The 11,716-nt window shown below is 42.8% G+C and overlaps 1 protein-coding gene across 3 annotated transcripts in view; it reads left to right on the top strand.

Annotated features, from left to right (window-relative positions):
* The window catches only part of KIAA0930 (KIAA0930 ortholog), a 47,647-nt gene extending 41,731 nt beyond the window's left edge, over positions 1–5,916 (top strand). For all 3 annotated transcript variants that reach the window (XM_066632497.1, XM_066632494.1, XM_066632495.1), the window contains exons 9-10: positions 380–535; positions 2,272–5,916. In XM_066632497.1, coding sequence (XP_066488594.1) covers positions 380–535; positions 2,272–2,312 — 197 coding nt within the window. In that variant the 3' untranslated portion in view covers positions 2,313–5,916. The remainder of the gene's footprint in view (positions 1–379; positions 536–2,271) is intronic.
* Positions 5,917–11,716: the final 5,800 nt, after the last annotated feature.

An 11,716-nucleotide genomic window follows, 5' to 3' on the forward strand; every position in this document is an offset into this window, starting at 1 on the left:
ATAAAAGTGGTTGGCGACTCAGAGCATTGCGCAACCAGAAGTAATTGCGGTGACTCCATCACTTCCAGGTCGAGGGCAGCACGACAGCAAGGTGTGCCAGTGGATGATGGCTCAACAGTTGACTTGTGTCAGGCATATATCAATGGAAATAAACATTTTAAAGAGCTGTTGAATATGGCAGCTAAATAGAACCTCTATCTTTAAAGGCAGGATGTCATTCGTCTGACAATAAGAGGTGTCTGTCCCTTCCATGCCAGGCCTGCTTGCTTTTTGAGGCATCTGACTGGGAAGCTTAGATGGATCTTTTTGATGTGATTAAGACAGTTGTCTGTTCTGTGCTTGATGCCTTCGTGCTTGATGCCTTCCTCTCCTCTGACAGACCTGCACAATGCAACAAATCTGAGGTCGCGATCTTTGTCTGGAACAGGAAGATCTCTGGTGGGCTCATGGCTGAAGCTGAACAGGACAGATGAAAACTTCCTACTCTATGCACATTTAACCTACGTCACGTTGCCACTGCACCGAATCCTGACAGGTGAAGCCTATTCAACTTCCCAGGATCAGAGAAATTTAACGTTTAGCAGAAACTTCTCTTGCATACACCCCACTAAACCAAACAGCCAGAGGTGTTGCTAGAGGCAGCAGCAGCCGGGGCAGAAATGCCGGGACGTCACAACGTCAGTTCTGGGTTCTCCAAGAAGCTGTCAAAACACGAGGAGGTGGTGGTGCTGCTGCTTATTGTCTTGTGTGCTCCCTGAGGCTTCTGGTGGGCCACTGGGAGATGCAGGAAGCTGGACTAGATGGGCCTTTGGCTTGATCCAGCTGGGCTCTTATGTTCTTACGCTTCTCCCACTGCTGCCATCCTGGCTGGGCCTCACATGGCACCCCTTTCTGGCCTGCTTCCCAGGGCAGACTCCCCCCTCCTTCTGCTTGGTACACCACTGCAAATGGCAAATATGTCTCCCATTCTTAAAAAGAGTTGTGCAGGAGAAGTTTCCGGCGGAGTCTGCTCTTGCCCAGGTTTCAATCATTAAAAGCTGAGTTGAGTTTTGAATTTGTATTTGCTAATGCTTGACATTTTTACTCCTTATATATCATTTCTCAGTTGAAACACGGCCTTGTTTCTTCGTAATTGTCACATTTCGCTTTTGTCCTGAATCATATCATGCTGATTATGAAAAAGATCCAAGTAAAACTTGGTTTAGAGACCCCTGCACTATACAAATGTTAAGTATTTTTATTATGTTGGTTCTTCTGGGATGAAGAAGAGGCAACAATTAAACTTCTCTTTTTGGAAAACAGGCATTTCAGCAGTTGTCCTGTTCTACCCGCTGCAGTGTTTAGTTGCTCCTGTACTCCATCATTTATAACAACTGTTATAAATCGTTATGATGAAAACTTATTGCAAGTTCTGCAAACGAAATGTAAAAACATCTCATTTGCAGAACTTACTCAGAATTTACTAACTACTAGTAGTCAATGTGTTTTGGGCTATACCAAATACTTGGATATACCAAATTTCAGCAGGCAACACCATAAGTATTGCCGGACGGAGGGAAGAGATTATTTCATTGCTACCTATTTCAATCATGTAAAAACTGAATGCATGTGTGTATTAAAACTTTTGAATGGTGTGAAAGTACCTTAATTTTAGGATATATGGAAGGGGCTGTATCTGCGGATCCCAAATCCATGGAATGTGTCCGTAGGGCTCCCGTCGTGTGTGTCCCCCCTCGCCTCCAGAGGGTCCTCTGAGCCCGGCAGTTTAAAAAACTCAACTTCCGTTTCTCCATGAATCCAGAAGCGATGTTTTTTAATGCCTTACATTAAAAATGTCACTTCCAGTTTCACAGAGAAATGAAAGTCTTTTTTTAACTGTTGGGCACAGAGGACCCTCCAGAGGTAAGGGGAGCAGAGCTGACCCTCAGCTCCGAAGGGTGAAAGAGAGGTGTTCGCCCATATCCACTGTTTCACTTAACCACGGGGGGGGGGGGTGTTTCTGGAATGGAACTTCCACAGAGACGGGCACATGCCTGTAAGACATTCCCCTCCAAGTCTGAAGGAGAGGTGCAAATTCCAGGCTTCTCAGGTAATCAAGGTTTACATATGTGCCAAATTCCAGGACTCTCATTCATGCAGAAGGAATGATTTCCAGTGCCCTAGTGAGGGAATGAAGCTCAAGCAACTTTATGTAATTGCATTCTGATATTTCAAGGGAACAAACTGTGACTGAAATTCCTCCTTGTCCTCTTTTTGTCTTTGTTTGCTCAGATATTCTCGAAGTGCGGCAGAAACCAATTCTGATGACATAGCAGAGGGCTGGCCACCACCTTGGAATCCTTGCTGCCAAGTGCCTAAAACAACAAACTTCTGTCACAACACCACCATCTAGTGTCAGGAACCTAACATTACACTATACTGAAAAAGGGATGTGTAGAAATTACCAGCCAACCAATCAAGAAGTGCCTCTTCCTTCTTTCCTTTGCTATACACGCACTGTATGCTCACTTAAACGAAACAAGACTACATCTCTTTAGAGTTACGACTGGCAGAAGACTTCCAATCCCCAAAAGTAGTGATTGTGTTTCAAAGAATGCTTTATGAACAACTTGTTACAGTGTTTACTTCAAAACTGGAATAAACCAACATGTACAGAATGTATTAATCTTTCTATACTTTGAGAGGAACATCCATAGGATTTCATACTGATGTACCAATTAACCTTGTTTCGTAGACTGCTGAGAACCCTCCTTGTCCCATAATAAAACATATGTATCTGTAAAGTTGAAAGGATGACAAAGAAGAGAAATCAAAGCCTAAGTCTGAAGGCTACATGTAGTAGTCCAAATGGAGCTAAATGGCTTGTTTTTCTGCTTCCGTCAAGGGTGCGTTTTAAAGGCTCACAATGTAAACTGATTCTGCAATGACAAGCATCAGATCCAAGAGCTGCAAGAAGTCTAGTCAAAAAGGCCTGAAAGAGTGAGATCAACTTTGAAGAAATGTATTATGTCAGGTGTAACTTAAGTCTGGTATGGCTAATGTTTCTGGGAGTAAAAGTGTCCTGAGTAATATAGATTTGTAATTTGAGAAGCAGTTTAATATGAATGTAAGGACTCTAGTATTTAAAAAAACAAACAAACCCAGCAGACAACCAGTTAACGTAACCTGAATCGGTAAGAACTGAAGTGGCCTGCTAGAAAGCTTTATGAATTGCCATCTCAACAAGGTTTCCTGACTATAGAACGTGGTTGGTATGGTCCTGGGATGTATTGAAGCCTAAATTTTTTTGTTTTTTTGTTAAAGGTTTTAAAACACAACCCTGACAATTAAAAAAAACCAAAATCCTAGAGTTGGGATTTGTCAGTGGGTAGTATATCAAGTCTGTGTGTTTGCAAAAGAAGGTGCATTAAAAATGTACTGTGTAGTGAATGATGAGGTCAGGCAGTGACAATGGCCTCGTGCCCATCAGAAGGCTGATTGCAAACCCCCTCTAGTCGTGTCAGCCGTAGGGCCCCTGTTGCATCTGACACCCCATTTATAAACGGGAACGGCTCCCAGAGGGCATCTGTGTCATTGAGTCCTCTAGGGCAGTGTTTCTCAAACTGGGTCGGAAGACTCAGGTGGGTCCCCATTCATTTCAATGTGTATGTTACGTTTAATAGACTTGATGCTGCCGTGGTATGTGACTCCATTTGGGGAAATGTTACAGATCTGTACTTCTAACAGGCTACTAAGTCTATGTTTTTAACAACGCTAGTCAACGGGGCATACTCCCGGTTAAGTGTAGATAGGATTGCAGCCTTTGGGATGTTTGGAGGATTTTTTTTAAAAAACAGATCAGTAACTGCTTGGGGGAGGGTTAAGAGGGTACTTTATTTTAAATAAATTTTTAATCTTATGCTTATGGTAAACTTTGATTTGCTTACTTAATTATATTTGATTTTGTCATATAGGGGTGTTAAAACATTTCCTGCTTGATGATGTCACTTCTGGCTATGACATTGTTTTCAGGTTAATGACATCACTTCCAGTGGGTCCCAACAGATTGTCATTCTAAAAAGTGGATCCTGGTGCTAAAATGTTTGAGGGTTGCTCTAGGGAGTGTTCCCATTAGCCACCAGTGGAGTGGAGTAGCTACCTCCCATGACCTTTGCTGGCAAGGTGAGGACATGTGGGGGGCCTGGCATGCGTGCCCAGTGCCTGGCTTTGCCCTGAGACTTCCAGCAGCCTGTCGCTGGCTCTGAAGTGGCAGAGGTAATTCACTGTTCTGTAAACTCATGAATTATTCTGTGGCGAGTTTTTAAAAATTACAGTATGTATATATGGAAAAGATCTTTTGATGAATTTTGCCTATTAGTTATCACAGACTCCCTTGCCCCTTCCAAGTTGGGAAGTGTGAATTGTTTTCCTTTGTTATAAGGCAAGTCTGCATACCTAGTATACATCTATATTCACTACTTCATTGGGGGGGGGGGGAAGCCTGGCGAATTCTTATGTGGAAGAATGAGGTTAGTGGCTGACTATTTTCATGCAGGTTGTAACAATGAGGAATGAGTCAGATTCACATCATGAATGAAGAACTTGTTGTGAACGCTCTTTAATGTTACTTCATCCTGAAATTCAGCCTGCTCAGACATTGTCTCCTGAAACTGCTCTTTGACTTGCAGAAGGACTGCATTCACACCGCAAGAACCAGGTTGAACCAAAAGGCAGAGGATAGTGTGTGCGTTTGTGTTGTATGAAGATTTCTTTTTTTGAAAAAGGAGATGGGCTCTGTTTCCATTCTAGAGCATATGCAACAAAGATGGTGATGAAAAATGATCCCTTTGCACAGAGAGAACAAACGAGAGCCGGGAACAAGCAAGCGTGTGCTGTTCGAATTCTTTAACACTGGCTCACTATACTATGATAACAGCATGGCACATAAGAAAAACTTGAATACTGTACTTTTCTTTCACAGCTGTTATTGTAACTCTCATAACATGTTCAGTGTATCCTGTGGAACTTGATTTCTTTTCAAGTGGCTGAACGATATTTTATTTCTCTCTAACCCAAAGGCATTACTGGATAGCTGTTGTGCAATCCAGGTTTAGGGTTGCAAATATGCTTGAGATTTTATTCTTGAAATGCTCTGTCTCTTCTCAGTTCCGTTCTTGTTTTGTTACAAGTTTAGAGTCGCACCATTTGATCAACAGCCTCTTTCCTATGTTGTATCCGTGTTTGGGCCACTGCAAAGGTTTGGAGTTTGCTTTTTTTAAAAACAAAACCAGTCCTTTCCTGCTCAAACAAAGCCAGCATGTTGGGGAGGTGCGTAGGCCAGAGCTGCTTTTTTTGCTTGCGTAGTGGTCTAGTAGCATTAGATAGGAAGCATTCATTCACCCACCCGCTGGTGCGAGGCAGCCTGCTTCAACTAGATCATATATAGCTGCTGATTGTGCAGTTTAGCTCTAAAAACTGGTGCTGCTTAAAAAAAATTGCAAAAAAGGGTCAGAGTAAGTTCTGTTGCTCTCTATAAGGACATCTTGCTTTTGATACAAAGCAGGAATCTGTGCCACACAAACTAAAATTTGGCCTGTTTTGAAGGGCAAAACTAACATCTAGTAGGCATGGGGTTTGATGCCTTTTCCATGTTGCCAACTTTTTTTCTGAGAAAAAGAGAAATGAGATTGGGACCTTGTTGCTTTTAGAAGCCCCTAAAGCCCATCCAAATCAATCCTAAACATTGGATCAACCCTCTTTTGCAAACTTGACATGTGCATTTTGCAGGTGCCCTGGTGCCTCGAATTCAGCTACCACCAAACAATAGAAGGGACTGATCTCTGAAGAATTCTTTTAGTAAAATGTTTTAATTGTTGTTCAGTTCATTAGTGTTCATATTAAATTCACGAGAGAGATTTAAATTTGTATACTTTTTTATACTGTCAGTGTACATGTCGTTTTTCATTGAACTAGAGAGCTCCAGTTTTGCTTTGTTACCAACTGTTTTCAGTCCACTCAAGATGGAAAGGGAAAGCGGTTGTGCTGCTGTTATAGCAACGGTTCTGTTTCCAGAATGTTGTAATTAATAAGTGTCATAATTCTATCCTACTGTGACAACAGTAACCAAGCTGCCTCTCTTTGCCTGCTACCTCAAAATTGGGAAAGTCATCATTCTAGAGCAGGAGTCTCTAAACTTTTAGGCCAGAGGGCCACATCAAATATCTGGCATGGTGTCAAGGGCTGGATAAATAAATTTTAAATAGAAAATTTAAATAAATACATTAGAAAACCTGAGAGAGGCTAAGTTCTTCAGAAGCCCAAAAACAGCATTTCTGGTTTTTCAGAAAAATCAGGAATTGATGTTTTTAGGCATTTCGAAGGCGTTCTGAGGGGAGGCATGTGGCCTCCCCAGCCCTCAGAACACCCTCCAGACAACTGGAGCGCAGCTCTGGTCACACTCGGTTGAGTGGACCAGAGGCTTGCAGGGGTCCAGAGGTTTGGCGTGAGCCAGATAGAGGCTTGTTGTGGGCCACATCTGGCCCCTGGGCCGGGGTTTGGAGACCCCTGTTCTGGAGACCTGTGTTCATCCTGTGATGTACAAATTGTAGAGTAAGTGGCACAAATAGCTTGATACTAAAGCCATATAGCAACATAAAGATTCTTTAAAATGAGCGTATAGATTTGTTCTGCTTTCAGGAAAGCTAAGTGATCAAACAGTGCTCTACCTTGCCCAAGGATTCCTCAGGACCTTGTCAATAAGATCATCAGTGCAGGTGGCCAGATGTCCCTGGTTAAGGTTAAGACCTGAGCAGGTAACTGATCTGCTATAATGGGCAGATAGAGAGGTGTTGCAGTTCCATGCAGTTTGTATGGATCGAAAGGCAGTAATACTCTAGCAGGATTTAATAGTCAACTGTTTATCAGGACAGTGATGAACAGATACGCCTCAACAGAAGTCTGCACACTGTCACTCAAAACTCTTGTTCCAACTGCCTTGGAGTCTGCTTCTCCACCCTCTTCCCAGAGTTTCACTGGGTTTCCCTTTAAGGGGCAGTAACAGCAGCCTAATCCTATGCAGATCTACTCAGAAATAAGCCCCACTGAGATCAATGAGACACTCCCATGTAAGTGTGTATAAATCCGTAAGAGCAAAGCTTAAGATAAATTTGAATTACATGTCACTTTCTTCCCATTTCCAGATGGAAAAAAAAATAGCCTTCCAGCTGTGTGTGGGATTAAAGTACTGAAATAGGAGAATAATACGGCAAATAACCACTTTATTTATAGTGAATAAAACTAAGGTACTTTATTCTGCCACAGCTGAATAAAGGCATTGGTAGGAAGATGTCTCTAATAGTCATAAATCAGCAGCTGTGGGGCACTTTCTTGCTAGCTGAGGACCAGGAAACATGTTAAGGTCATTCAGAAGGCGTGTTCTCTGGGTTTCTCTGCACTGAGGTGGATTGAAAGGGTCTTATTCTTCCACACTTGAATCTAGTAGGTCCATAAGCTGAGGCACACTGGAAGTAACAAGAGAGACGGTAGTAGCCTGTGATTAGGAAGGGCAAATATCTGTGCATTTGAATCCAGAGTACTGTTCACGTGGGGTTCTGGTCTGGTAGCTGGGCGTAAAGTAGGGAGCCAAGGAGATGCAACCCTTTTCTGTGGTCTTGTAGCATTCATTCTTCTGAGAATAGAAAGAACTGATTTTGTATGATTAGGACTGTTCTGATTCCAATTTATATAATTTTTCTCAACTTTTGATGAAATTATTTACCTGTCACTTCTGAGGAGGAATTTATTAACTTAAACCATTTGTGATTTCAATGGAGCATTTTATTACAACCATAATCCATACTGTGGAGTCTCCGGTCCTTTCTTTTCCTCCAGGTTCAACTTCTTTTGATTTCCTGTACTTTATGGTTGATCCCTCTGTAAAAGGTCACAGGGACACAAGAGAGTAGGATTAATCTCCAAAGTCCTTATGACCATTTTCTTCTTGTTCTTCATAGTGAGAGGCACCCTTTTCCTCTGAAGTACCACATGAATACTATCTACCTAATAAGCTCACAATTTGGTAGTGCCTCCTCCCCACCTAGGAGTAAGGGTGGCATCGTGCACTCTCTGGTCACAACAGTGTTTTCTCCAGGGAGCAGATGTTTGAACCTATTGCAATTTTCAGTTCATAAGCTGCTTTCATCCATTGGTTTGGATACAAATTAGTTTCTTGCTAAGATACTAAAGATCCCATATTCCATGTCTGTTGGCAAGCATGGTGATGTCCCAAACAAATAGAAATGCCATGAACAGGAAAGGCCGTGGATCCTTGCAGGAAGAAAGTTTTTCTCATTTGTCTTCTGTTTCTCTGTCAAAGTTGAAACAAAGCAAATAGCATCCAGTTCACTCTCTGTACTTGAGAGTTGTATGGGAAGAGTTCATATTGTAATGCTGTAGGCACATGACACGTGTGACTACTGATGGATCTATCCCCTTCTTTCCCTGACACGTCCCCCCAGTTAATCCCCCTCCACACCCACTGCTCACCCAGTGGTCTTTGAGGCTTGATCTATCAAGTTGTGAACTGTCAATGTCCGGTCCATCTTGTGGCTTTCACTAGATACCGCAAAGCCCAAGTAGTGTACCCCTCCCTTTTGAAGAAATCACGCTTGGAAGCTTTGAGTTTGATATTATTATTACTTTTTCCATAAATTGATAATTTTTAAAGATGGTACTTGAACTCCGTGGAAGCTTATGAGAAGAAGTAGGGACAGGGTAATGTTGGAAAGGCTGTGGTCTTAAGGGTTTGTATGTGTGCATGAGGTGAGGATGCCCTAGACCAGTGGTTCCCAAACTTTTTAGCATTGGGACCCATCTAAAAAAACTTTCACTTTACCAGCCGCTGAAGCTTCTGTGGCTATAATGGTGATTGGGAAGCAGTGCTCCCCCCCCAAACAGCAAATTATTTAACCCTTGATGCACATAACCCAATCTGTCTCGTCAGTTTCAGGACCCAACAAAAATTGTGTCATGACCCACAGTTTGGGAACCGCTGCACTAGGCTGAGATATTGTTGGTTGGAGATCTCGCCTATTACCCTAATGATGAGACTTTGGGAACATGCCCCATTGTTAATATGCGTTCATTACTTAGTTCCATCTCTGGAACATTAATTACTTTACAAATGTATTAACAGCTGCAAGAATTTGTATTGCATGACTTTGAAAAGAGCCAGTTGCTCCAGATGTGACTGTCTACTTCAGCTGTGAGATGTTGCTGTAATGGAAAAGTTAACTTCTGATGCTAAAATGAGAGAAATGAAAACTCAGGCAAGTACTTTTCGATAAAGATGGTCTTTATTTTTGAAATGTGGAAAGTATATGCCTGTTTATATGGTTTGATGCCATATTTCTGTATACAGGACACTATCCTCACTTTCTCTACATCGTCCTTTAAAAGGTAAAAATCCCTTATCCACCCCCCCCCCATTTGTACATTCCATTGTAGTCAGTGGGGCTCACTCCTCTGGGAAATTGTGTATAGCAGGATTGCAGCCCAGGCAGAGAGAGCAAGGAGGAGATGATGGTGGCACCTTTCCTGTTCTCTCTACTCCATTCACTCCTAGCTGTCTGCCTCCATGTGCACGTCAATTAATCTGGATAATTAATCAACAGTTTAGAAACTCCAATAGCCCTGCTTGCCTTGTCCATGCATTCCAGCATTAGGAAAACATATTTTGCAACTTAGTTGTTTGGTAGGCTCAAAAGTGATGATGGATTTATTTTACCATCTCTGATTCAGCAGTCAAAGAGAACATTAACTGTGCTTAAAAAAATTGTCACCTGTTGCCTTTTAGTGAAAAGTTCCGTTCAGGGCCTTCTGTGTAGGTGATGGATGGAAGTTGAAATATAAAGTGTGCCATCTGTGCCCTATCCTTGCCTTAAGAAGAAATAATAGGCCCCAATTTCTTGCTTCATATATCTAGGAAGGTTTGTTTTGTTTTTGCTACCTGCTTTTGGATTTGTGGATCGTCAGTATCTGCAGGGGATTTGTTTTAGGGACCCCCCCCCCCGCAGATACCAAATTCCATGGATAATTAAATTTGCAGCTGGAGAATACTTTCAGACATGAATGGAAGTTGCTGGTGCAAACTGGAAGTGACTTCTGGTTGTGTCCAGTAGCCCTTCTGAGGCCCCCCAGCTGCTGGCTCGGCCCCCATGACTATTTAAATCTGTGGATGCCAAGCCCGTGAATAAGAAGAACCCACTGTACTTTGCACTCAGTGGTCTCTTAAATACAAGTTCTTCCTGATGTGAAAGGGAATAATGTCCTGGATGGAAACGAATGTGTTATTGGTTTTGTTTAGTTAAATGTATTTATACCCTACCCTTCCCTTCATTAAGAGCTATATAACAATATAATTAAAACCCATGCCAGAAAAGCTACATGATGAAAGCAGGAGCAGGAAACAAATACCCTCTGAAGTAGGAGACACTTAGGGCCCATTCCCAACTTGCCTGCTCCTATGCAGCTGCAATGCAGCCCCAAAGGAACAAACACTCCCTTACTTCAGGAGGTCTCTGTGACTGCCACCCCACCACAGGATGCAGTACATGTCCAGTTGGCACAGTTGCATCAGCGCTGGGAAGTTGGATAGGATTGGCCCTCTTACCTGCCACTGAACCCTACATGTGAGTGTTGGCTAAGCGAGTCTCCCTAGGGAGTTTCACAGCTTAGGGCTGTGGTGGTGCCAGCTTTGTGTAACTGTCCACCATGCCTGAGACAGCTAGCAGGACAGGTTGAGACTCGGGGAGATTATCTTAATGAGCAGGTGGGTTTCTTTGGAAGGTGGTCTTTGAGGTATTTTGGTCCTAGACTGGTTAAGGTTTTAAAAGATAATAGGAGCAGCTTGGATTCGTCAGGACAATTGATGTAACTCTGCTGAGTGACATGCTCTGGACCAATTGTAGATTCTGAACAATTCCTCCCCCCAGCTTTTGGGCCCCTTTGCAAAGGGGGACAGGTGAAACAGAGTGGGAGAGGGTGGTGATGGGGTAAGTAGAATGGAGATGGGGAGGGGTGAAAAGGGATGGTGGTGGAGATAGCAGGAAAACTCTTCAGAGCCCAAGTCTGTCCACCCACATGGCATCAGCAGCTACAAACTGTAATATGGAAAACCAAACAAACTCTTAAGTCTAAAATCTATAAAGAGGAAATCATTATATAGGAAATCATTGGAGAAAATTAGCATAATCATATTTAGGCACACATTAGAATGGAAGGTGTCCTGGGTGTACCAAAACGGACTTCTGCAGCAGCTATCATCCCCCAGCTGTGTCCCTGAGCTCCTATACCCAGTAGTTTCATGGTTTTGTTTTTGTAAGTGCAAACATTATAGAACTGATGAAATGGTATCTTGGCAAAATATCCAAATATCTTTCCATCCACACAGAATTCCAACCAAAGCTACATGAATGTGCCAAACTATTAGATTAGTATTGGCACCCTTCAGTCTCGAAAGACTATGGTATTGCACTCTGAAAGGTGGTTCTGGCACAGCGTCTAGTGTGGCTGAAAAGGCCAATCTGGGAGTGACAATCCCTTCTACACAGGGAGCAAGTGCAGTCTGTCCCTGGTCTGTCTCCCTGGCTATGGGCCTTCCTTCTTTGCCTCAGACTGCTGGCAAAGTGTCTCTCCAAACTGGGAAAGGCCATGCTGCACAGCCTGCCTCCAAGTGGGC

The sequence above is a fragment of the Tiliqua scincoides genome, chromosome 6 (assembly GCF_035046505.1).
Source record: "Tiliqua scincoides isolate rTilSci1 chromosome 6, rTilSci1.hap2, whole genome shotgun sequence".
NCBI lineage: Eukaryota > Metazoa > Chordata > Lepidosauria > Squamata > Scincidae > Tiliqua > Tiliqua scincoides.